The following is a 27,481-nucleotide window of genomic DNA, read 5'->3' on the forward strand; positions in this document are numbered from 1 at the left end:
CAGAATCTAGACCTCAGCAGTTTGTCAGCAGCAGAAATATACAGTACTTCAATCACGTTCTTATAGGTTAGCAATATTTAGTTGAAAGCTTATATTGTGACAGTCTTTATGTTGAGTCTATCTGTGACTCAGCACCTACACTATATGGTGAGTAGCAACTTTCCTTTTCATAATATTGTTACATTCCATCCTGGATTTTCCTCTGTTTGATTCTTATAGTTTACTTAGATCACGTCACCAGTACAGCAGGTGCCGTAGCAAAGCTTATTGTGCAATCAAGGCAGAGCAACACTGGGCACACATCCACACAGTTCAACCACTGAACCACATCTCTCTAATAAAGGTATGTCACTACATTGCTCAAAATTGTTGGTGCCAGTGACATCAGACAGCACAGTTTATTAAATGTTCAGTCTCCTTGTAATTACATCATTCTCTATGATTTATATGCCTGGAAACAAGTTCTAAACATTACTTGAAAATATGTGGCAAATTTTTTATGTTCTGCCAAAATCATATGTAAGATAGACTATTTTTCCTTTCATCTGGGTATACTGATGAACTCACCCAAAGGGGCCTAATGAATGGATGTCTTCGAGAATTGCATCTTAAATTTTTGCATCCTTTCTCTGTATCCCTGTGTCTGCTCTTAACCCTTCCAGGCCCTGCTGGCTTTGCCCACCATGCTGACCTGTGATATTGGGGACCACTCTTCATGCTGTAGGGAAGCAGCCTACTCACGCCTTATAAAATTCACATCAGTCTTTCCATTGTGTGCCAGCCAGTCCGCTGTAATTAGCTCTGATGTCATAAGTGTTGCGCAATACTTTAAAAATCAAGTAAATAACCTAAAACGTTTCTAGCATGTCAGGAGTAATACTAAATAAATATGTGTTGAATGTCAGCTCAATAACTTCAACCATTTTCGAAATTTGGACGTTTTTCTGTGAAAATCATTGGCGCAACAGAAAAGAGCTAGAAACTTAAAAATTTATATTTAGATTCCTTTTGCATAATAATTTAGTAGAAACAGTATTCTGGATCTCACAAATTAAAATTGTAGTTGAAATTCATGATTTTCTGGTTTTTATCTTAAAAATTAAGGAAGCAAGATAGATTAAGTAGGTGAATAAGTAAAGCTAGGATGTTTAAATTTAAGTAGAAGGGAGATCCGCTATAATCATAAAGATTTGAGAAGTTCCAACTGAATAACTATAAAACTATAGCGATAGTGTATCTCCAAAGGGCAAGTTCAGAGCTCGTCTACTGCATGTTGTGTAATTAAATTAATTATCTCACCCAAAATATTTGACATTTATTATGATTACTTACCTGTGTGCTGATTGCACATTTAAATTGAGAGCTTCATCGGCCATCAGCAAAGGAAGCAATGATTTATTCGATAACTTAAAGTGGTGCATTACTAGCCCAGCGGCTAATCGGGAGAGCAGATTTGATCAGGTGTTCCCTTAGCCGTCCGCACCGCAGCTTTATATGTAAGAATTCTGCATGAGAGGGTTAAGAATTCTGCATGAGAGGAGGAAGGCCCCAGTTCTCTCCAGATGCTGATTAGCGCACCACCTGTGCTGGGAGTCGCATCGCGTCATGTCGCGTCAGTATCGTTGATATAAACAGTCTCGGATGCAGTAATAAGTTACTCGGGATACGCGTAACCATGAAATCGTTTTTGAGTGAAGTGTTAATTTTGGGATGACGTTAATGATCTATCTTTAGTTTGCGTGTGTCGTATTTTCACGTGCCACTGCAGGACAGACATTCTACCATTATTAGCATGGCGTTTGATGAACGTTATCATCAAATTATGGTGAGCATTCACTTAAATATTTAATTTGAACAGTTATACACTCCTGGAAATTGAAATAAGAACACCGTGAATTCATTGTCCCAGGAAGGGGAAACTTTATTGACACATTCCTGGGGTGAGATACATCACATGATCACACTGACAGAACCACAGGCACATAGACTCAGGCAACAGAGCATGCACAATGTCGGCACTAGTACAGTGTATATCCACTTTTCGCAGCAATGCAGGCTGCTATTCTCCCATGGAGACGATCGTAGAGATGCTGGATGTAGTCCTGGGGAACGGCTTGCCATGCCATTCCCACCTGGCGCCTCAGTTTGACCAGCGTTCGTGCTGGACGTGCAGACCGCGTGAGACGACGCTTCATCCAGACCCAAATATGCTCAATGGGGGACAGATCCGGAGATCTTGCTGGCCAGGGTAGTTGATTTACACCTTCTAGAGCATGTTGGGTGGCACGGGATACATGCAGACGTGCATTGTCCTGTTGGAACAGCAAGTTCCCTTGCCGGTCTAGGAATGGTAGAACAATGGGTTCGATGACGGTTTGGATGTACCGTGCACTATTCAGTGTCCCCTCAACGATCACCAGAGGTGTACGGCCAGTGTAGGAGATCGTTCCCAACACCCTGATGCCGGGTGTTGGCCCTGTGTGCCTCGGTCGTATGCAGTCCTGATTGTGGCGCTCACCTGCACGGCGCCAAACCCGCATACGACCATCATTGGCACCAAGGCAGAAGCGACTCTCATCGCTGAAGACGACACGTCTCCATTCGTCCCTCCATTCACACCTGTCGCGACACCACTGGAGGCGGGCTGCACGATGTTGGGGCGTGAGCAGAAGACGGTCTAACGGTGTGTGGGACCGTAGCCCAGCTTCATTGAGACGGTTCCGAATGGTCCTCGCCGATACCCCAGGTGCAACAGTGTCCCTAATTTGCTGGGAAGTGGCGGTGCGGTCCCCTATGGCACTGCGTAGGATCCTACGGTCTTGGCGTGCATCCGTCCGTCGCTGAGGTCCGGTCCCAGGTCGACGGGCACGTGCACCTTCCACCGACCATTGGCGACAACATCGATGTACTGTGGAGACCTCACGCCCCACGTGTTGAGCAATTTGGTGGTACGTCCACCCGGCCTCCCGCATGCCCACTATATGCCCTCACTCAAAGTCCGTCAACTGCACATACAGTTCACGTCCACGCTGTTGCGGCATGCTACCAGTGTTAAAGACTGCGATGGAGCTCCGTATGCCACGGCAAACTGGCTAACACCGACGGCAGCGGTGCACAAATGCTGCGCAGCTAGCGCCATTCGACGGCCAGCACCGCGGTTCCTGGTGTGTCCGTTGTGCCGTGTGTGTGATCATTGCTTGTACAGCCCTCTCGCAGTGTCCGGAGCAAGTATGGTGGATCTGACACACCGGTGTCAATGTGTTCTTTTTTCCATTTCCAGGAGTGTAGTTGCATCAGCGCATTAGACTCTGAACTGCTCTGGTAGTTGGATTGTGTGAATTCTTTTTGGTCTGTGACTTTCAGAATATAGTGAACGTTTTAGAGAGAAAGGTTTTTGACTATGAATCCCAGACAACATCCCAATTCCTCAAAGCTATAAGCTGTAGCTATAAATGTATCTCTCAGACGAAGTGGGCACTAGGAATTCTAATTACAGCTTCACGTTTTGCTAATCACTTTCTGGTTGCCACTATTGTAGTTAGAGAGCCAGTGTTGAGAACGGCAAACAACAGCATTAAATAAATAATAGGAACATTAACAATTATTCTACCTGCCGTCCCACATATGGTGCCAATTGGTCGGGAAAGAAACTGAGTAAAAGTGAAAGTGATTTTTAAATATTCGGTTTCGGGAGTGAAATGCGACACGCAACTGGGTACTAGAACACTGATAGTGTTACGTGTGCATGTGGACGACGCAATTGGATTAACAACGCATCTGGATCGACGGAGCTGGCACTGAGTCTAGCGGCGCTGCTGGCATCACGAGAAGCCAGTTTCACCTCACCGCAGTTGTCCGCCAGAGCAACCGGAGCCACGCCTGCAGTTGCAGGCCACGCTAACACACAGCAGCCGTCGAAGTGCCGTCTGCAGTAATCCTGGTACGCCGCGCCAGCAATGCCATACGTCGTGCAGAAGGAACTAAGTTAAGTGAAAAGCTGGTAAAATTTTTACTAACCTGCACTAAAAGACTGTCAGCAATGGAACCGCCAGAAGAAACTGAGGTTAAACTTAAATCAGTACCTATGTCTGTTGAGGGAACTGTAAATCCAGACAATGGTTCAAGTGTAAATATGCATGAAAATAGTAATGTTAAATTGAAATATGAAGTATTATCTCCTCACAGTAGTGTGAAAAGGGGTAATGATTCAATAATAGAGACCCCTGTAGTAAATCAGAAATTGTTAATTTATTGGATGATAGTTTATCTCATGAGTTAAAAACGAAACAGTCACCAGAGGTGATAGAGTTTAAAAAGGATAAGTTAGGTATGACTGATCAATCAGATGTTTCATTTTGTTTTGATGATTCTGGTATTGGAGCTAGTTTTTCGTCACCTGTGTGATAAAAAACCAGATAATGAGCAACCCAAAGATACTGGGGCTATTTATTTAAATGTTATATTACAAGCAATAGCTACCAGTAATGCTAAAATGACAGCTGAATTAAAGTCTGAAATAAAGTATGATATTGTGGCCAGCCAAACTAATTTTAATAAACGATTGGAGGTAATGGACAATACCTTCAAGGCTGGTTGCAATAAGTTGAAAGAGGATCTGGACAGTTTGAATTATAAAATTGATTACAATCATGAGGATATTAAGAAAAAGGTTGCTCAACAATTTTCTGAAATGTATAAAACAGTAAAATCCGAAGTTGCTGAGGTTCACAAAGACTTCCAAATGGAAGATGCGAAGCTGGAGCACAAGTTAACAGAAAAGATCGAGGCGGAATATGAACTGTGCTCAGATAGGTTTAAAGAAGTTAATATAAAAGTAAATATATGTCAAGCAGAAGTAGATGCAATCAAAACAGATACTACTCATATTGTGCAAAGAGTAGATTATGTTGAAATGAGAGTAGAAAATATTAGTACTAACATTGCTAACACTGAGAGTAAAGTAGCTTCAGTAACTTCTGGTAATGGTAGTATACAACAAGTTGTAGCTGCAAACGCCGCATTTATCGGATGTTGGAAGTTCTTGCGGTTCAATCCAGATAAAAATATCCACCCACTAGATTTCTGGAATGATTTTGAAGATGTGATTCCACCAACTTGGTCTGAACAAGAGAAAATCTCATTTATTAGAAACCATTTAGCAGTTGACGCCATGCGTTGGGCAGCTGATGTTATGTTGAAGTGTAAAACATTAGCGGAATTTAAAACAGCTTTCATTAATGAGTATTGGTCTAGCAATAAGCAAAATTAAGTGTTGAGAGAATTTTGGAGTGGAAAACGCTTCAATGCAGGCAAGGAATCTATTAAAGAGTTTGCTAGGTCATGGATTTCACGTTTGTCACATTTGGCCGAAAAGCTAAAACCTGAAATGATAATACTAGGTCTTGAAGCCAAACTGCCATGGTATTGGCCAACTAGAATTATATCTGCCCCTAGAGACAATCTTGATCGTTTCATTGAGTATTTGGAATGTGTAGAGCATGTTGCTGCTAATGAGGAGCAAGCACGTAATAACAGAAATGGTAATAACACTAGTAGTAATTTTAAGAACGAGCAGAATGGCAATGTAAACATCAGAACAGTAGGTGTTTGCCATCCTAAGAGAGGTAGGAATTGGAGAAATAATTATCAGAACCAACAGTGGCATCCAAATGATAGTAATTTTGTTCCAAACAAAATTATGCAGGTAAACAACAGTGCGGAAAGCAATGGTGTGCCAGTTAACTCTAATGGAAATAAAGGAAACAGTAGTAGGCTGAGGCAGGAACACTAGTTCCCATCTATGAGGACAGTGGCACTCACCAGGCAGTTACTTTTCCTAAGCCAGTAATTACAGTAATTGCTAAGACAGATCAGAATACTCAGACTGAGCATGTGGATGAGGGGTCAGTAGCATCTAAGGATACAGCAGAAATATTAGATCACTCATAGTATTTAATAGATACCACATTAGAGATGCTTTCTAAGTGGGAAGAGAAAGAGAAGATGCAGCAGTGTAACAGTAGGGAAGAGCTACAAAATACTGAATTGTCAGGTAAAGAAGCAGAAGAAATTCATGCTTATACTTACGATGAGGATGATGTGCTCTTATCTAAAGTGCCTGTGCAGGATGTTGATACTGTACTAATAGATTTAGGACAGGAGGTAAGTGAGAATAGCATGTTGTGGGTCGATGAACCCAGTAGCTGTGACCAGTTGTCACTTGAGAAGGAACCCGACGATAATAGTGAAAGTGGTTTAGCTGTAACTAGTGTTATGCCCGGTCTGGAGGCGAAGAATCGATTTGGGTCATGTTCAGCAAACTAACTGTAATGAAGTTGTGCAGTGTTTCGATTTAAAATTAATAGACTGACTGGAAAAGGCAACTGAAAATGTAATTCGTTAAACCCCTACACACTTTGATCTAAATGTAATGAAGACAGATGTCGATCACTTTAGTTAGAGACAAATCCAAAAGGAACTATTGGATGAGTTTGAGGAACCACCTGTACAACCTAGAATAAGCCACCCTATAATAATAGTGAATATGTTGGGTATCAATGTACGTTGTCTCTTCGACAGTGGAAGTGAGGTGAGTGCAATATCTCAGTCCTTCTTTGATGCATTACCTAGTAAAGACAAGCTTACCGTAATGAGGGTATCAGGACTAAGAATAATTGGTGCTACTAGCAAGGTGTCAAAAACAGTAAAGCAAGAAGCTTTACTGCCCTTTGATATTAATGGTAATTTAATTGATCATCCATGCTTAATTGTAAACAATCTCAGTATTGAGGTTTTAATTGGCATAGATTTCGTGTCGAAATATCAGAGTGTTGTTGACTTTCAAAGAAGCCAGTTAAAATTGGTTTTGCCAATAACCTGAGTAATTACAGTACCTTTTATTGATAAACATGTAGTAACTAATAATGAAACTTGGGAGCTGCCTATACGAGTTCTGAAAAATAGGAGATATTGGGACGAAGGTGTTAATCTTAGTAAAAGTAAGCTAAACACAGAAGAAGAAGAAGAAGAAGAAGAAGAAGAAGCAATTATTTGGACAAGATAGAAGCTAAATTGCAGGAAATCGATAAAATTTCAGCTAATCAGAAGGAAGAACCGAGACAGGTTTTAAAAAGGCATCATAAGGTATTTTCAAATCTATCTGGCGTGTTATGAATGTCAATTAAAGGTGAAGCCTGGCCAAGTGTTTTTAATAGGAAAACCACATGCCAATGCACATAGGCTAGAGTACGCTAAGAGTAAAAAGCTATTCAGTCTCAGGAACGTGATCGACCTAAAGAAGTTCACAGGTAGTGAATGAATTCTGTAGGGAAGAGGTTGTTCTGTAACCTCTACACAGTGTGGCAGCTATCCAGTCCCAGCTGTGTGAGATCTTCTTTCCCATTTCAGATTTCACTCTCTCTTCATCTTTTCTATCCACCTAAATTTTGACCTCTTCTTTCCAACACATAAAAATCTTCCAGTATGACTATCAAGCCAGCATTAAGCTAATGAACTCTGTAGGGAGGAGGTTGTTCTGTAACCTCTACACAGTATGGCAGCTGTGCAGTCCCAGCTGTGTGAGATCTTCTTTCCCATTTCAGATCTCACTCATTCTTCATCTTTCCTATCCACCAAAATTTTGGCTCTTACTCTCAAATATTAAAATCTTCCGGTATGACTATCAAGCCAGCATTAAGATAATGAATTCTGTAGGGAGGAGGTTGTTCTGTAACCTCTGCACAGTGTTGCAGCTGTGCAGTCCCAGCTGCGTGAGATCTTCTTTCCCATGTCAGGTCTCACTCTATCTTCATCTTTCCTATCCACTGAAGTTTCGACTCCTTCTTTGCAATACAAAAATTTTCCGTCATGGCTATCAAGCCATGAGTTCTGTAACCATTCTATCCACTGATTAGTGAAGAAAATACCTAATGTGACAAACCTAACGGCGACATAAACAACAGAGAAGTATGATGTAATTAAGATACAAAGGTGTTTGAGTAACAAGTATGTATAGAACCCTGGTAATATTATAAGTACAAAGTTGTTGTTTTATTGGAAATGGTCCACCAACAGTAATTTAAAAAGATATACAAATTCATGTACAAGCAGGATCTGAAGTGGCAGTGAAACCTATTGTATGCTGTAGAGGTAACTAATTAATAGTGAAAGAAATTGCTTAGTGTTATGAAAAATATGCAGATAAGTTGTAAAAATGAACTCACCTTGTGTAGCAAGGAATGGCAGTGTAATAGAAGTGAGCAGTGTTTATGGTTGAGATGTGAAGGATACGTCCCTGAAGTATTTATAAGGTTGGAGCTGGCCAATTTTTTGGTGTTGGGTGTGCGGTGACAGAACTACGTGTATTGAGGTTATGAGTTGGAGGCGTGAATGTGGTACCTTTATGTTAGATGAGACAGAGCAGCTCATGGTGTCCTATAGGTTTAAGGAATTTAGCATTACGCTTGTCCATAATTACTTAATGCACTTCAGTGGTATGTCGAGAAAGACTACTTGTGGTCCGAGTGAAAATGGATTGCCACGTGAGCAAACTGATCAGCTGCAATACCCTATAGATATGAAATAAATGTGCCATCCTATGCTTTAAATTTTAATGGAGTGAGTATTACTTAAATTCATACACTAGCAAAGTAAGTAAGTACATAATTGCAGATGTGGAACTGACACAGCAGCAGAAGACCAATAAGTGGATTTAGTAGTTAACTAAACGTAGTGTGTTTTGAACACTCAGAACTGTACTATTACCACAAGTTACTCACATGTACAAAGAAGCTGAGAAGATAACTACTAATCAAATACACTCATACTATCTCTAAGAATAAGGTAATCAAAGAGGAGTCAGCTAAGTAAATAAAATACAAATGTATCAAGAATGTACCGAGCATTGGTTCAGTGTTCTGGCCCAGAAATAATAAATTGAGATTAAATAGGATTCATGATTGTATGCCTTGAGCATAAATTTTCTCTAGTACGTGACTAACGGCATTTTGAGCCATTTGTTTACCGATTTTATGGCCGTTAAGTAACCGCGAGAGTAAAATTGAAAAAGTACTGTTAACTTTGTTCCAGCAACATATTGAAAGATAAAATGTATATATATATCCCCATTTCATTGTGACCCACCCTTAGATTTTAAATGAACAGAGTCTGAGGCACTCTTTTTGTTTGTTCTACAGGACAAACCAGATAATGGCAGCCTGGTAGTTGCATGAAAGCATGGAGTGACTTGGACACCACTCATAGTGACCCCTCTCCTTTCCCCATGTAAGTTAGAGTGGACGTGAAGTATGCACACCATAGCAACTTCCCCCCTACCCTTGTGAATAGAAGTGTAAAACGCCAGCCAAAGCTGCTACAACCACATGTGGAAAAATGAAATTGTCATGATTTGCGAAATTTCCTTTTAGGTTTAGAAAAGACTGCTAAGATATAATTATATGTTTATATATCTTGAATAATCATGCTATTTTCTTTGAATTTCTGTATGCAAAAAAAATAAATAAATAAATATTTGCAGACAATTTTATGAATTTAAGATTTTCATAATTTTTTATATTTTTATGTGTTTGTCGTCTAAGTCAAATGTATGCCAAAGTGTTTAGTTGGTTTTGCTTAAATTTTGAGTGATAATGTTGCTTAAGAGGCAGTGAACATACCAACAATTTAAATAATTGAAGTAGGTAATATGTTTTCTATTAATATTTCTATATGTTCACATTTCAATTTTAATTTTTCATAGGGAGTTAAGCTGTACTCTTGCTTCCCTTTCTGTAATTAATTTTTTTCATTTACATTCAAAAGAATTAATTAGAGGGTGATGTAGGGAAGCAGCCTACTCACACCGTATAAAATTCACATTAGTCTTTCCATTGTGTGCCAGCCAGTCCGCTGTAACTAGCTCTGACGTCATAAATGTTCCACAATACTTTAAAAATCAAGTAAATAACCTGAAAAGTTTCTAGCATGTCAGGAATAATACTAAATAAATATTTGTTGAATATCAGTTCAATAATTTTGACCATTTTCGAAATTTGGACGTTTTTCTGTGAAAATCATTGGCGCAAAAGAAAAGAGCTAGAAACTTAAAAATTTATATTTAGATTCCTTTTGCATAATAATTTAGTAGAAACAGTATTCTGGATTTCACAAATTAAAATTTTAGTTGAAATTCATGATTTTCTGGTTTTTGTCTTAAAAATTAAGGAAGCAAGATAGATTAAGTAGCCGAATGAATAAAGCTAGGATGTTTAAATTTAAGTAGAAGGGAGATCCGCTATAATCATAAAGATGTGAGAAGTTTCAACTGAATAACTATAAAACTATAGCGATAGCGTATCTCCAAAGGGCAAGTTCAGATCTCGTCTGCTGCGTGTAGTGTAATTAAATTAATTATCTGACTCAAAATATGTGACTTAGCCACATAAGACTTTTATTATGATAACTTACCTGTGTGCTGATTGCACATTTAAATTGAGAGCTTCATTGGCCATGAGCAAAGAAAGCAATGATTTATTCGATAACTTAAAGTGGTGCATTACTAGCCCAGTGGCTAGTCGGGAGAGCAGATTTGATCAGGCGTTCCCTCAGCCGTACGCACCGTGGCTTTATATGTAAGAATGCTGTGTGAGAGGAAGAAGGCCCTAGTTCTCTCCAGGCGCTGATTAGCGCAACACCTGTGCCAGGAGTCGCATCGCGTCGCGTCGCGTCGCGTCAGTATCGTTGATATAACCAGCCTCGGATGCAGTAATAATTTACTCGGACACGTAACCATGAAATCGTTTTCGAGTGAAGTGTTAATTTTGGGATGATGTTAATGATCTATCTTTAGTTTGTGTATGTCGTATTTTCACGTGCTGCCACAGGACAGACATTCTACCATTGTTAGCGTGGCGTTTGATGAACATTATCATCAAATTATGGCAAGCATTCACTTAAACATTTAATTTGAACAGTTATAGTTGCATCAGCGCATTAGACTCTGAACTGCTCTGGTAGTTGGATTGTGTGGATTCTTTTTGGTCTGTGACTTTCAGAATATAGTGAACATTTTAGAGAGAATGGTTTTTGATTATGAATCCCAGACAATCTCCTAATTCCCCAGAGCTATAAGCTGTAGCTATAAATGTATCTCTCAGATGAAGTGGGCACTAGGAATTCTAATTACAGGCTTCATGTTTTGCTAATCACTTTCTGGTTGCCAATATTGTAGTTAGAGCCAGTGTTGAGAACGGCACACAACAGCATTAAATAAATAATAGGAACATTAACAATTATTCTACCCGCTCCCCCACAGCACACTGCCCCCAAAATGTGCTATCTGGCCTTCCCATGCACATACCACCTCCGGTTCTGATAGCCTCGCTTACTTAAATCTCTCCACTCTATATACTCTGGTTGTTATGTTGTTCCTGCCATTCTTATTGTAATAAAATTCTGCAGCATTTAACAGGTTTTCCAACTAATTGCATTTCTTAATCATTATCCTCTAATTGTTTAATTTGTTGACCATCAGCCTGATAGTGAAGCAGAAAGGTTAGCATTACCAGTTTGTGAGGTAATGGGTGAGTTCTGGCGCTTTGGAAATATTCTAAATTCTGAGTTGGCATGGCCGCACAGGCAGCTCGGCAAGCCGGGGCCCAGCAGCAAACACGTGGTATCGAATGTTAGCCGGGGTCCAGGAACTGCGTGGCCGGGAATTTCATGGTGATGCTGTGTCAATGAAAGAGACTTGTATGCCATGAGTGCCAAACGTGGTGGACTTTGTGAAACCATCATGGCAGACATTTCACTGTTCATATAGAAATTAATAGTAGCCAGCTGAATCATGATGCCTCAAAAGAAACATATACATTACCATTATTTGCACAATGATTCTGATGGTGCAATGTGATTTTTAATATCTTTATTAGTTTAAAGTTTAGTATCTGACAATAAATTATACAAGTAACACCCAGGAACAAATTTCCAAAATCCAAACGGTTCATCCGATTTTGTCAATTGATGTGTCTGTAGAATGCTATTAGTGTAAACCTAAGGTGGTATAAATTACAGGCATTTAGCTTGAATAGTACATGAGTTATGGGAGGTCTAAGTGGCCAATTACTATTGATCACATCAGGCCATAAGTACTCCACAGTGACACAAAAAACGGTAGCAGCATGCTTATAAATATATATTCATCTATGTTTTTGTCTATATCCGATATAAACTATTCATGAAGAAATTGGTTAAATATTTAGTGTGTTTTAGAAAGCACAGAGACATTAGGCTGCTGGCATACCTTTTGTTATAATCCTTTGATATATGTTTATTTAATTTGTTTATGTATCTAATAATGTGTGTTAGAGCATGTTTATGGTCCAGTCATAGGAATATTTATTTAATTTCAAGTTATGTAAATGTAAATCCAGTATTTTGAATATGTTTCATCACGTTTGTGTGGGTGCATTGGCTTGAAGATATGGCACAAGCGTTCTAGCCAATCACAGTGCTTGTGACTGGGGAGACTGGATGGAAGCGCAAGAAGAGTTCTGAGTACAGCACTGGACACTGGAAGTGCTGGACATGATGGGGTGATCGATGTACAGTTGCAGGAAAGACTTGGAGAGTGTGGAGCAGCTTGCGCGTGATCGCGGGAGAAAGAAATACTTCAGAGTGCCTACTTGTGAACATGTGAGATTTCCGTGGTTTCTATGGTGAAGACGTAGTATGCATTCAGAAGTGAATATCTCATGAGCTATGTTGTCAGTCATAACTAATTATGTGAATTAGGAATCTATTGTTTCCCTGTTATTCAACTTAAATTTTATTTAACTGCTGGACCATCAAACCAATAAGTGTTTTGCAGAAATATACCGCATTCTGAAAAGTACTTCTACTATTGTACCCATCATTTAAAGTCACTATAATAGTACCTTTAGAATTTATTTATTTGCAATTTTTCATTTATAGATTACTATGTTGCATTAAAAATTCACAACTGCCGAGTGATAGGAATCTTTGCCCATATGATTCGTGTGTATATTCATATTGTATACTGTAGAGTATACTTTATTTAACTGCTGGGCCATCAAACCAATAAGTGTTTTGCAGAAATATACCGTATTCTGAAAAGTACTTCTATTAATGTACCCATCATTTAAGGTCGTTATAATAGTACCTTTAGAATTTATTTATTTGCAATTTTTCATTTATAGATTACTATGTTGCATTAAAAATTTGCAATTGCCGAGTGATAGGAATCTTTGCCCATTTGATTCATGTGTATATTCATATTGTATACTGTAGAGTATACTTTATTTAACTGCTGGACCATCAAACCAATAAGTGTTTTGCGGAATATTTCCAACTCTGAGTCAGTAGGTACGTAGCTGGTGGCCAATGCACCACCATCATATTTTTTATTCGAAAGCCCACAAGTTACAAGTTACAGGTGTAGTGAACCACCTTTATTGCCACACTCGTGCACTGTGTCTCTGTAGGCACTGGTGATGGTGACTGACAAGTAACATGCCTGTACAATGATACATTTATTTGTCATAAAGGGATGCACTGCCACTTAATAGTATTTTCTAGTAGTGAAAGTCTGCACAATAGCTCTCCTCAAACACTGTCCCCAGATGGTGTTCACTCAGCAGTGATTGAGCATGTTGTCAGAGCCCATAATCACATGAACATAATGGACACATGAGCAGATGAAACTGATGACAGTCTTCCTGTCCCTTGGACCACCATGTACTTTGCAATCATGATGAACTGAGATGGATGAATGGACAGCACTGACTAAATAATCCTGTACACATCGTGGGAAGCCCATGTTGAGCTAGCTCATGTGGCCCACAGCCAGCAGAGACACCATGAGAGGTTTTTACACCATTCCATTGCTCAGTTCACACTAGCCTCTGGTTTATGTCTTGCACACCAATGTGCATTGCATGGAGCTCTGAGAGTTGCCAGTTGCCAGTGACCAACTTGCCACTGCATATTTGGAGCCCATGTGCTTTGTAGTGATGTCAGCATAAGTGAGATGGTGCGGGCCAGTCCACAGTGATTGGGTGGCAGCCAGTAATGTCTGCATTTGGGCTGTGGGGTGCACAATGAACATACCTGTGCCCTGCTGGCTCTTGACAGCAGAGGCTAGCTGTGCACAGCCCACAGCCATTTGTGATTCATCTCTGAGGACACCAACACTCAAGCAAAGTATGTTGGGCAGTTAATACACTCTAAGACAAAAAACAAAAGACACACCACAAAGGAATTATCTGAACTGGACAGAAATCTGTAAATGTGATGTACATATACAGACAAACAAATTATTGCAATTTCAGAAAAACTGGATGTTTTATTTATGAGAAAGAGCTTCACAAACTGAGCAAGTCAATGATGCATTGGTCCAAAAATGGTTCAAATGTCTCTGAGAACTATGGGACTTAACTTCTGAGGTCATCAGTCCCCTAGAACTTAGAACTACTTAAACCTAACTAACCTAAGGACATCACACACATCCATACCCAAGGCAGGATTCGAACCTGCGACCATAGTGGCCACGCAGTTCCAGACTGAAGCGCCTAGAACCGCTCGGCCGCACCGGCTGGCCATTCGTCCATCTCTGGCCCTTATACAAGCAGTTACTTTGCTTAGCAGTGATTGATGGAATTATTGGATGTCCTCCTGTGGAATATCATGCTAAATTCTGTCCAACTGACATGTTATATTGTCAAAATCCTGAGCTGGTTGGAGGGTCCTCCCTATAATGCTCCAAATGTTCTCAACTGGGGAGAGATCCAGTGATATTTCTGGCTAGGGCAGGATTTGGCAAGCATGGAGACAAGCAGTAAAACTCTCACCATGTGTGGGTGGGCATTATCTTGCTGAAATGTAAGCCTAGAATGGCCTGCCATGAAGGGTAACAAAATGAGGCATAGAATAATGTTGACATACAGCTGTGCTGTAAGAGTACTGCGGATGACAACTAAAGTGGCTGTGCTATGAAAAGAAATGGCAGTTCCAACTACATCCTGGTTGTTGGGCTACACGGCATGTGACAATCAGGATGGTATTCTACCACTGTCCAAAGAATTTCCAGATACATTTCCACTGGTCATCAGGACTCATTTTGAAATTAGGTTCATCCCTGTCAGCAAACCTGTTCCTTCAATCAGATTCCAGGCTCAAGATGTGTCTGCAGATTCCCTGGACAGCAGTGGGATACCAATGCAACTGTCACCCACCATACGGCCTGACGGTCCTGAGTGATGGTCTGGGTTGTCACTTCTTTTCATAGCAGGACCTGTTTGGTTGTCATCCAAGGCACCTTTACACCACAGAGGTATGTCGTCGATATTCTAAGCCCAGTTTTGTTGCCCTTCATGACAAGCCATCCTGGGCTTACACTTCAGTAAGATAATGTGCACGCACATATAGCAAGAGTTTCTAATGCTTGCCTTCATGCTTACTAAATTCTGCTTTGGCCACCAAGGTCACTGGATCTCTCTCCATTTGAGAATGTTTGGAGCATTATGGGCAGCACCTTCCAACCATCTCAGGATTTTGATGATGTAATGCAACAGTTGGACAGAATTTGACATCATATCCCTCAGGAGGAATCCAACAACTATATCAGTCAAGGCCAAGTTGAATAACTGCTTGCATTAGTGCCAGAGGTGAACCAATGTGTTCTTGACTTGCCCAGTTTGTGAGGCTCTTTCTCTTGAATAATTCATCCAACTTTTATGAAACTGTCATCATTTGTTTGCCTCTATGTGTACATTACATCTACTGATTTCCATCCCATTCTGATGATTCGTTGGTGGTGCATGGTTTATTTTTGTCTTAGAGGGTATAACGAAACAAAGCATTCATGAGTTGCACAGTTAACACAAGATAATGAAATAAAGAGTTCACAAAGTAACATTTTTCACAGTTCAATGCCTTGATGCTCAAGACAATGGAAGCAAGAGAACTGCATGAAGCGTCTTAACTTGTATGAGCATGGTGGTCCCAGAACTGCTACAGACAAGGCTGTGACCCTGCACACAAAGAGCCGAGTTCAGTGGCAATGCAAACACAGAAACTAACATGGCAGTTGATCCAGCTTCAACACCCAATGTAGTGGAGACACAGGGATGTGAACACAGGTCCAGGGGCCATGACAGACAAGCTGCACGTGAGAAAGGAGGTAACAACTGGTGCTTGACCAGAGGACATTTGATGACACAGCCTGCTGAGGACAGGGTCTCTGCAGAAAATAGCAGCTGTGGCAACTGCACTGAGAAATGCATGAACACCTGAGCTGCAGTTACAGCCAGCATAAGTTAGTGGTGCCCAGCATTCGCTGGTGTGCCCACAGATTTACCATTAGGCCAAACTTTGCCAATGGTGAATGCATATGGTTGTACAGGAGACAAAATAGAGGCCAGTGCGAGCTAAGCAATGGAGCAGTGTAAACACATTTCCAGGAGTCTGAATTTGCTTGCCAGAAGCCACATGGATTGAGGAAAAAACAAGAACCCACAATGCAAATGAGATTGCTTAGCTAGCACCAACCCTTTGGCCTCGCTTCTTCACAATTGCAGCATGCATGCTGCCCCATGGGTTTAGAAGACAGTTTTCAGTTTCATTCATTCACATGTCCATCATTTACCTGCAGCTATGTGATCAAACAATTTGTTCAGTCGCTGAGGAATGTGTGCCCTCCAGGAACAGTGTTCAAACAGAACTATTGTGTAGTGGCCATCATTGTCACTGTCACACAATTGTGAGAGTACAGAGTTTTGCTGCTAGAAAATATTGTTAGGTGATAATGTATTCCTTTATGATAAGTAAATGTATCAGTGAGTGGGCATGTTCCTTGTCAATTACTGTCACCACGACCTACACCCTAAGCACACTGCATAGGTGTGCATCACTAACTTGTATGTGATTATCCTACACATTTCTGTTTCACACTCACATCAACAAATTAAACAATTAAAAAATAATAACTTAAGAGACATACTTAGTTGTAAAACCTGTTAAATGGTGCAGGATTTTATTATAATAAGGATGGTAAAAACAGCATAACAATCAGAATACATAGAATGGAGATATTTAAGTTATAACTAAGCAAGTCTATCAGAATTGACTCAGAGTTACCTGGAGTGCAGGAAAGCTGGGTAGCACATCCAGGGGCAGAAGGATGTCCTCCTCAGGTAACTGAGCTTAACTTTTAATTTGGATTTTTTTCTTTGTATCTCTGTGCCTGCTCCTACCCTTTTCAGGCCTTGCTGACTGTGGCTGCCATGATGGCTTATGATACTGAGGGCCACCATCTGTGCCTTCCCCAAGAATGTGCATGCAGCCTCCCTGCACTCCAGCCACCAAGCGTCAATTCTGAAAGCCTTGCTTAATTGAAACTTAAATATCCCCATTCAATATACTTTGATTTTCATGGTGTTTCTGCTATTCTTATCGTAATTAAATCCTATATCATTTAGCAGATTTTCTGACTAAATATGTTTCTCAATCCTTTAATTATTTAATTTATTGATTATCAGCTTCAGAATGCACATTGTTATGACAGTGCACTACCACACCTCATGGTCACTATACCAATGACAGGGTTCTTGGAAGATCTTATTACATCAAAATATAGCGGGAGTGACATGACAGCATCTAGAATCAAAACAATAGTGATACATTGGTAGGGCAAGACAGCCAGCCAGAGAAGATGCTGAATACTTCCAGCTGATCTTGCTCATTTCAGTGCAATACTTATTAGGAATTCTGTTGCTAGATGACACAAAATGGAAGAGATTGAATACAATTTAAATCTTAGTTCTGAATTGTTAGAATGGTAAGCAAATTATTGGATTGCTATTCCATATGATGACAAGGATGTTAGACTGGCAATAATGAAGTTAAGGGGAATAATTATGGCAAAAGTGTTGCATTATTCAGAAGACCAAATTGTTTTATATCTGACAACATTATTAAATGAATGTCTTCTGCAAGGACAGGTACATGGAATATTGTTACGCCAGAGAGCCAAAATCTTACGGGCCAATTTACTTTGGAAATTCTCTACCTAAAATAAAGAGAAGCACCTATGCATCTGTCTGAGAAATTACAGACAGATGTGTGGCATATGTTCTGTGCAATATAATTTCACAAATGGAAAATCTACCAAGAATTCAGTGATCATGAATCATGCACTGCACATTGTTGACAACTCAAAAACAAATATACCATCATTGTAATGATTGATATAATTGGGGTATTTGATAATTTATTATCACCTGATTTAATGAAGATACTAAATAAAATGGACTCACACTAGTGTCCCCATTGCACCCTAGGGTGATACTATGAGACAGATAGACAAAAGATGAGGCTGGAAGGTGCCAATGGGAATAAAGTGAAGAGTGTTGTCAACAGCTGCTCACAGGATTTTGTATGTGGCCCAGGTTTCGGATATTGGCAGAAACCCATGATGGAGCCAGCTTCATGACACAAGAAATACTGCAGTTCAGGCAATGTAAAAACTCCTTGACAACTTGTAGTACTGTTACTGGCTTTCACGTGTGAAGCATTAACAGGTTCAGGTGAGAACAGAAGCCATCAACAGATCTGTGGTAAGGTTGAGGTACTATCATATACATGTTTACAAAATTGTGTTACATTATTGACTGGGACAGGCCCATGAAGCTGCTGCAGCCAGCCCTATGCAAGTGACAGGATCAGCTTATGCTGATTCAACTACAGTGACTACCTTTGAATGTAATAAAAGCATATTGCAATGGAATCCTTATCAACATTATAAGCCATCAGATGAGTGTCTGTGCACGTAAAGCCATAAAAGTAAAGGCAGCCAGGCCCTTTGGTAAGCACAACCACACATCACAGGTGCCCACAGGACTGCACCTAATTGAAAATAAAACATTAGAAAACTGAGACTTCTGCTGCTATGTATGAGAGTGTGCTGAAGTGATGTGTCCAAATTTCTTATTCTGTTCTCAGTATCAGTTGAAGTATTGCATGTCATGCATATTATTCAGCTGATTTTCATACTTTGCTGACACAAGTTGCAACCCTCCACCAATACAAGGCTCTGAACTGTATCATATAACATGGCAGTGAGTAATGTAACTATATTGATGTGTGAGAAACAGTGTGATGTAATCAAATTTATAGCCACAGAAAACATTTGTCCACATATGGAGTGCCCTCTCCTTCAGCATGACAAGGCCAGACCACACATAGACACTGCAATGTCTGCAACAATTCGATGGCTTGGGTTTGTCATTGATCACCCTTACTACAGTCCCGAACCGGCCCCATCTGATTCTCAGCTATTTCCGAAACTTAAAGAATATCTTTGAGTACTTCACTTTATAGTGATGAGGCAGTTCAAACAAAGATGTGTTTGTGGCTCTGTCAATGAAGCTAAACATTCTACATGACATTATCAACATATCCCTTGTTTGCTGGGAGAAATGTGTCCATCACCAGGATGTCTACATTGAGACATGAAGAATGAAGATGTAGAATGTTGATAACATCTGCATCATTTAAAAACCTTTATGAGTTTTCAAATAAAAAGTTTGGAAGCATTACTTTTAGCATTCCCATGTACATAAATTGCATATTGTCAAATTTATAGTCCTTGCAGTTACCCTAAAAAACAATTTTCATAGATTTTTTGTTAATTGTTATTCTACAAAGTATATTAATTGATAATGGCCATTAGAAAGATCTTTTCACTCCAAATTTCACAACATTAAAAATATTACTTATCTTTAGATAACACTGAAATATTGTTTCTGTTACACACCTGTGCCTTTCCTTTTGCTCAAGAGTCTCCATTCGTAGCTCTCCAACACGGTTATAGAGCTTTTTTAATGTTAAATTCAGGAATAGCAATTTATCATCAAGTTTTTGGAATGGAGCTCTCAAATCATTGAAATACTGCAACTGGTTTAGTCGAAGTATCACTGTAGCCTCCACTTCATTTAGTCTTCTTTGTTTCTCACGCTAATATTGACAGAAAAGCACATATGTAAAGCCTCTTTGTTAAGCGCCAATAGGAAACAGAATGCTATATAAACAGGACTCAACATAATAATCACAATACAACTTTTTCTACTTGGCCTTGATCTTATTTACTTTCCAAAATTAAACATTTCCTGAAATGTCTGAAATCATTGTTCCCTCTATGCTAGTTACCGCTGAAGTACATTGCTCTCCTTTAACATTTGTTATGTAAATAGCTTGCTGGCTTTTTATCATTTACTTGAGCAATACTCTTTTGGTACAAAGCTACAAACTGATTTTTCTTCACTTTGTCTTCTGCAAGCAGAGGGATAAGAGATATGGTCTTGGGAAGCAGAACAGTTCCTTGCTGTAGCAAAATTTTCATGGATCATATTGAGAACACTTTCTTTAAAATAAGGGACTGGAGCCTAACTTGTTTCTCATAAACTGATACTTCCAATGTTTGTATGATTATTGAAACTAAATTACACAATTCCTTCGGGTAGGTTCTACTTACGTTTGCGTCATATCTTGGGACTATTCCTCTGTACATCTTTGATCATCACATTGTATTTTGGAGAGTATTAGCCATTCTCAGATAACAGACTGCAGTTACCACTCTCTCACATTACCAAAGCAGTTTGTGAACTGATTGTGAATACATCTAGCAATTCAATCAGTCTTGTCCTCCCTCTGGACATGTCATATTTCATTTCTGGTGGACCTCATAAAGCTGTATATCAGAAAATTGTGGTAGATACATTAATCAAAAGCAAAGCTCCATGTTCTGGCCCAGATGGGCCACTCCAGACTGACCAAATGCCATATCATTCTCTACTAATGGCATCATTCAGTATGGAGAGGTATGGGGTTGTCACACCACTCTCCTGTTCATTGTGAGCTTTAATGATCTTGGAGCCACTACTTCTCACTCAAGCAGCTCCTCATTTGTCGGAGGCCAATTGCACATCCAGTCCTCCTACCAAGAAACAAGGAAAAATCCCTGGCAGTACTGGCAATCAAACCTGGGTCCTTTGCAAGGCAGTCAGCCTACTTAAAAGAGTATTGGTCCATGTCTGGAATGCAATTCAGAACTGATTCTGCATGCCATGGATTCAACAGATACTTGGTAGGTTTCCAGAGGTTTTTGGGATCAGATGCCTATGCACAGGTCACACACTTCCTTTAATTTATGGGCAGTTGGCTTGTGGGCACAGAGCTGGCACCTGATAGCATCCCACTTGTACTGCATTGGATCCAGATGAGCTGAATTTGATGGCTAGGATATCAACCTGAATTCACTATCATCCTCCTCAAACCATTGCAACATGATTCTGGCTTTTTGACATGGACAGTAATCCTGCTGCATGATACCATTACTGTTGAGGTAGACATCAAGTGTAAAGGGTTACAGGCGGTCCCTAATAATGTTCACATATTTTACATTTGTCATGGTGCCATCATTGGCACCGAGGCACAAGCGACTCTCATCACTGAAGACGACACGTCTCCATTCGTCCCTCCATTCACGCCTGTCGCGACACCACTGGAGGCGGGCTGCACGATGTTGGGGTGCGAGCGGAAGATGGCCTAACGGTGTGCGGGACCGTAGCCCAGCTTCATGGAGACGGTTGCGAATGGTCCTCGCTGATACCCCAGGAGCAACAGTGTCCCTAATTTGCTGGGAAGTGGAGGTGCGGTCCCCTACGGCACTGCATAGGATCCTACGGTCTTGGCGTGCATCCGTGCGTCGCTACGGTCTGGTCCCAGGTCGACGGGCACGTGCACCTTCCACCGACCACTGGCGACAACATCGATGTACTGTGGAGACCTCACGCCCCACGTGTTGAGCAATTCGGCGGTACGTCCACCCGGCCTCCCGCATGCCCACTATACGCCCTCGCTCAAAGTCCGTCAACTGCACATACGGTTCACGTCCACGCTGTTGCAGCATGCTACCGGTGTTAAAGACTGCGATGGAGCTCCGTATGCCACGGCAAACTGGCTAACACTGACGGCGGCGGTGCACAAATGCTGCGCAGCTAGTGCCATTCAACGGCCAACACCGCAGTTCCTGGTGTGTCCGCTGTGCCATGCGTGTGATCATTGCTTGTACAGCCCTCTCGCAGTGTCCGGAGCAAGTATGGTGGGTCTGACACACCGGTGTCAATGTGTTCTTTTTTCCATTTCCAGGAGTGTAAATTCATGCTACAGATAGTCTTGTTTCTATTCCGACCAATATTCTTAGACAAATTTCTGTTTAAATTCTTCATCCTATCCGTTTCTGAGTTGAGTCCCCACATCTTTGCATCACCTGCTAAGGCACCAATCATTACATTAATCTTTTCCTGATCTGTCAAGTATTCAGGAAAGTTCCTTTCACAGTTCTTATGAAATCAAGAGGATGCCATCCATTGTGTCTTTTTGCAGGGTCAAACCTTTCTTCACAATCTAATAGTTTGCTACTAATCATTCTTTTGGTTACATGGGTGGGCATTTCCTTTATTTTTCTTTCCAAGTCACATACTTTGCCTAGGATTTGAGAAGTGTGGTGCTTGCACTTCTTTTCACATGAAGTTATTTATTTACATAGTTCTTTTTCAGTTTCTATCATCGACTGTCTCACTTGAGCAAACTCAGTGTTGCATTAGGTTAATATTTCGGATTTAAGACCAAATGCCTTCTTGTCAACTTCGGTTATTATTAAAGGCTCTACTTGGTCTTGAAGCTTCATTATCTCAGTGTTAAATCTTTCACTGATGTCATTTATTTGCCCGTGCATAGTGGCACCATTACCATTTATAGTATCAACTTCAAATTTTAGGTCTTTAATTGTGTTACTCACAACTCTTACCCTTGAATTTACCTCTTCAATTTGTTTACTAAGTTTGTACCCTTGCATTTCAATTTGGTAACTCTGCATTTTTTTCAAGTGCTTTAATCTGACAGTTAATGTTACTACTGTGAGCCACAACCTGTCTTTCAATTTGGTTGTTTATTTGTTGACCTTGTGCTGAGATTTGAGCAGTCAACATTTTGAACAATTATGTCATATCTAACGTTTTTTAGCTTCCCTTTCCTGATGCATTTTTGCATTCAAATTTTTCCTCTCATGATTCACTTACTTCTTTTTTGACCTTTGGCAAATCAAATATATCCATTGATTCATCGATACATACACTATATTTACTCACATCCTCCTCCCTACTTTGTTTTATCTCTGATACGTTCATTATATTGATTTGCTCATTTACACATGCATGATATTCTGTGTAGTCTTGCGCGTCTTATGGGGCCATCTATTGTTAGATCTAGTGGACAACTACCACCTAATGCATTCTGTGTTGCCCCGTTCTATTTGTCTTGTCATGTTTTCATCCTATTATCCATCTTTGATATTCTGTTGCATATTAGTATCCTTACCTCTCTGTTCTAGGAAAATTTTTACCTAAGCTTTCTTCTAATATTTTGCAGATTCATGTCGCTGGACGTTTCTTACTTGTTTTACTTTTGTATTTTCCTCAATATTTCTGTTTTGAACCATCCCTCATAGTGAAACAAAAATGGTACCATATTATGACACTTATACCCCAACAGAACAAAAGTCTCGGGAAAAGCCAAATATAACACCACTGCTCCAATCATTATACTGATGTGCAATTAACCTAGTGATAACCAGGTTTATTTTTGTCACAAGGCAGCCATGTATAACACTACTGCGGTAGTAAATTTGCCACATATGGCCTAAACTTGCAGTAAATGTTACCCTCTGGGAGGAATTTAGAAATTTGAGTGAGTTTACCTAATGGAAAATAGGAATCGAACCTTAATTTTGTAAGAATTGCTGTAGGTAGATGACAGAAAGAAATAATCTTGCAACGAGTAACAGTAACTAGGTTACCATACTGTTAAATAAAATAGTTATATGGTCGCCAGCCTAATTAGGCATTAAGATAATGTAAAGGCATTATTTATCAAGAACCTGTTTTTACTACTTCAAAGCGAACTTTCATTAAATACTGTTCTATGAAGTGCAATGAACACAACCAAATGGACGAATTACACAGTGGGTAGCAGTAGTTGTCACTTTAGTAGCTAAGTAGTTGCTAGATTTGTGGATGAGCCCTTCTCTTGTTTACTTTAATCTTTACTTCTATATTTAACTAATATTGCTTAAACTTGCCCTTCACTAACCACACAAGACCAGATAGCACATAATAATAGTCAAGTACAATTAATACAAGGGTGAGTCAAACGAAAACTTTAAATATTTTTTAAACATTATTTATTGTGCAGAAGTGGTACACAGCTGTATCACTTTTCAACATAATCTCTCCCACCCTCAGTGCAAGTCCTCCAGTGCTTACAACGTGCATAAATTCCTTCAGAAAAAATTCTTTTGGCAGTCCGCGCAACCATTCATGCACCGCGTAGCGTTCCTCGTCATCAGAATGGAACTTCTTTCCTCCTATTGCTTCTTCGTGTGGTCCAAACATACGGAAATCACTTGAGGCAAGGTCTGGTGAATATGGTGGATGAAGAAGACACTGAAAATGCAGGTCTGTGATTGTTGCAACCATTGTACGTGCAGTGTGGGGCCTTGCATTGTCATGTTGCAAAAGGACACCTGCTGACAGCAATCCAGGTCACTTTGATTTGATTGAAGACCGCAGATGATTTTTTAGGAGATCTATGTATGATGCACTGATGACAGTGGTCCCTCTAGGCATGTAATACTCCAAAATGACACCTTTTTTGTCCCAAACGAGAGTCAGAATAACCTTCCCTGCTGATGGTTCTGTTCAAAACTTCTTTGGTTTTTGTGATGAGCAATGGCGTCATTCCTTGCTCACTCTCTTCATTTCTGGTTGGTGAAAATGAACCCAGGTTTTGTTCCCAGTAACGATTCTTGCAAGGAATCCATCACCTTCTCGTTCAAAGTGCTGAAGATGTTCTTTACAAGCATCAACAAGTCATTCTCTCATTTCAGGAGTCAGCTGCCATGGCCCCCATCTTGCAGACACTTTGTGAAACTGGAGCACATCATGCACAATGTGTTGTGCTGACCCATGACTAATATGTGAACATGCTGCAATGTCATCCAATGTGACTTCTACATCTACATCTACATCTTTACTCCGCAAGCCACCTGACGGTGTGTGGCGGAGGGTACCCTGAGTACCTCTATCGGTTCTCCCTTCTATTCCAGTCTCGTATTGTACGTGGAAAGAAGGATTGTCGGAATGCTTCTGTGGGGGCTCTAATCTCTCTGATTTTATCCTCATGCTCTCTTCGCGAGATATGTGTAGGAGGGAGCAATATACTGCTAGACTCTTCGGTGAAGGTATGTTCTCGGAACTTTAACAAAAGCCCCTACTGAGCTACTGAGCGTCTCTCCTGCAGAGTCTTCCACTGGAGTTTATCTATCATCTCCATAATGCTTTCGTGGTTACTAAATGATCCTGTAACGAAGCACGCTGCTCTCGGTTGGATCTTCTCTATCTCTTCTATCAACCCTATCTGGTGCGGATCCCACACTGCTGAGCAGTATTCAAGCAGTGGGTGAACAAGCGTACTGTAACCTACTTCCTTTGTTGTCGGATTGCATTTCCTTAGGATTCTTCCAATGAATCTCAGTCTGGCATCTGCTTTACCGACGATCAACTTTATATGATCATTCCATTTTGAATCACTCCTAATGCGTACTCCCAGATAATTTATGGAATTAACTGCTTCCAGTTGCTGACCTGCTGTTTTGTAGCTAAATGATAAGGGACCTATCTTTCTATGTATTTGCATCACATTACACTTGTCTACATTGAGATTCAATTGCCATTCCGTGCACCATGCGTCAATTCGCTGCAGATCCTCCTGCATTTCAGTACAATTTTCCATTGTTGCAACCTCTCGATACACCACAGCATCATCTGCAAAAAGCCTCAGTAAACTTCCGATGTCATCCACAAGGTCATTTATGTATATTGTGAATAGCAACGGTCCTATGACACTCCCCTGCGGCACACCTGAAATCACTCTTACTTCGGAAGAATTCTCTCCATTGAGAATGACATGCTGCGTTCTGTTATCTAGGAACTCCTCAATCCAATCACACAATTGATGTGATAGTCAGTATGCTCTTACTTTGTTCATTAAATGACTGTGGGGAACTGTGTCAAACGCCTTGCGGAAGTCAAGAAACACGGCATCTACCTGTGAACCCATGTCTAAGGCCCACTGAGTCTCATGGACGAATAGCGCGAGCTGGGTTTCACACGACCGTCTTTTTCGAAACCCATGCTGATTCCTACAGAGTAGATTTCTAGTCTCCAGAAAAGACATTATACTCGAATATAATACGTGTTCCAAAATTCTACAACTGATCGACGTTAGAGATATAGGTCTATAGTTCTGCACATCTGTTCGACGTCCCCTCTTGAAAACGGGGATGACCTGTGCCCTTTCCCAATCCTTTGGAACGCTTCGCTCTTCTAGAGACCTATGGTACACCGCTGCAAGAAGGGGGGCAAGTTCCTTCCCGTACTCTGTGTAAAATTGAACTGGTATCCCATCAGGACCAGCGGCCTTTCCTCTTTTGAGCGATTTTAATTGTTTCTCTATCCCTCTGTCGTCTATTTCGATATCTACCATTTTGTCAACTGTTTGACAATCTAGAGAAGGAAGCACAGTGCAGTCTTCCTCTGTGAAACAGCTTTGGAAGAAGACATTTAGTATTTCAGCCTTTAGTATGTCATCCTCTGTTTCAGTACCATTTTGGTCACAGAGTGTCTGGACATTTTGTTTTGATCCACCTACCGCTTTGACATAGGACCTAAATTTCTTAGGATTTTCTGCCAAGTCAGTACATAGAACTTTACTTTCGAATTCATTGAAAGCCTCTCGCATTGCCCTCCTCACACTACATTTCGCTTCACGCAATTTTTGTTTGTCTGCAAGGTTTTGGCTATGTTTATGTTTGCTGTGAAGTTCCCTTTGCTTCAGAAGCAGTTTTCTAACTCGGTTGTTGTACCAGGGTGGCTCTTTCCCATCTCTTGCGATCTTGCTTGGCACATACTCATCTAACGCATATTGTACGATGGTTTTGAACTTTGTCCATTGATCCTCAACACTATCTGTACTTGAGACAAAACTTTTGTGTTGAGTCATCAGGTACTCTGTAATCTGCTTTTTGTCACTTTTGCTAAACAGAAAAATCTTCCTACCTTTTTTAATATTTCTATTTAAGGCTGAAATCATCGATGCAGTAACCACTTTATGATCGCTGATTCCCTGTTCTGCATTAACTGATTCAAATAGTTCTGGTCTGTTTCTCACCAGAAGGTCTAATATGTTATCACCACAAGTCGGTTCTCTGTTTAACTGCTCAAGGTAGTTTTCAGATAAAGCACTTCAAAATATTTCACTGGATTCTTTGTCCCTGCCACCCGTTATGAAC

General features: G+C 40.4%; 1 protein-coding gene across 1 annotated transcript in view; it reads right to left on the bottom strand.

Annotated features, from left to right (window-relative positions):
• The window catches only part of LOC126278856 (cilia- and flagella-associated protein 44-like), a 577,958-nt gene that overhangs the window by 49,375 nt on the left and 501,102 nt on the right, over positions 1-27,481 (bottom strand). The window contains exon 24 of the mRNA XM_049979132.1: positions 19,829-20,028. Within this exon, the coding sequence (XP_049835089.1) occupies positions 19,829-20,028 (200 nt within the window). The remainder of the gene's footprint in view (positions 1-19,828; positions 20,029-27,481) is intronic.

Source organism: Schistocerca gregaria, chromosome 6 (genome assembly GCF_023897955.1).
Source record: "Schistocerca gregaria isolate iqSchGreg1 chromosome 6, iqSchGreg1.2, whole genome shotgun sequence".
In the NCBI taxonomy this organism is placed as follows: Eukaryota; Metazoa; Arthropoda; class Insecta; order Orthoptera; family Acrididae; genus Schistocerca; species Schistocerca gregaria.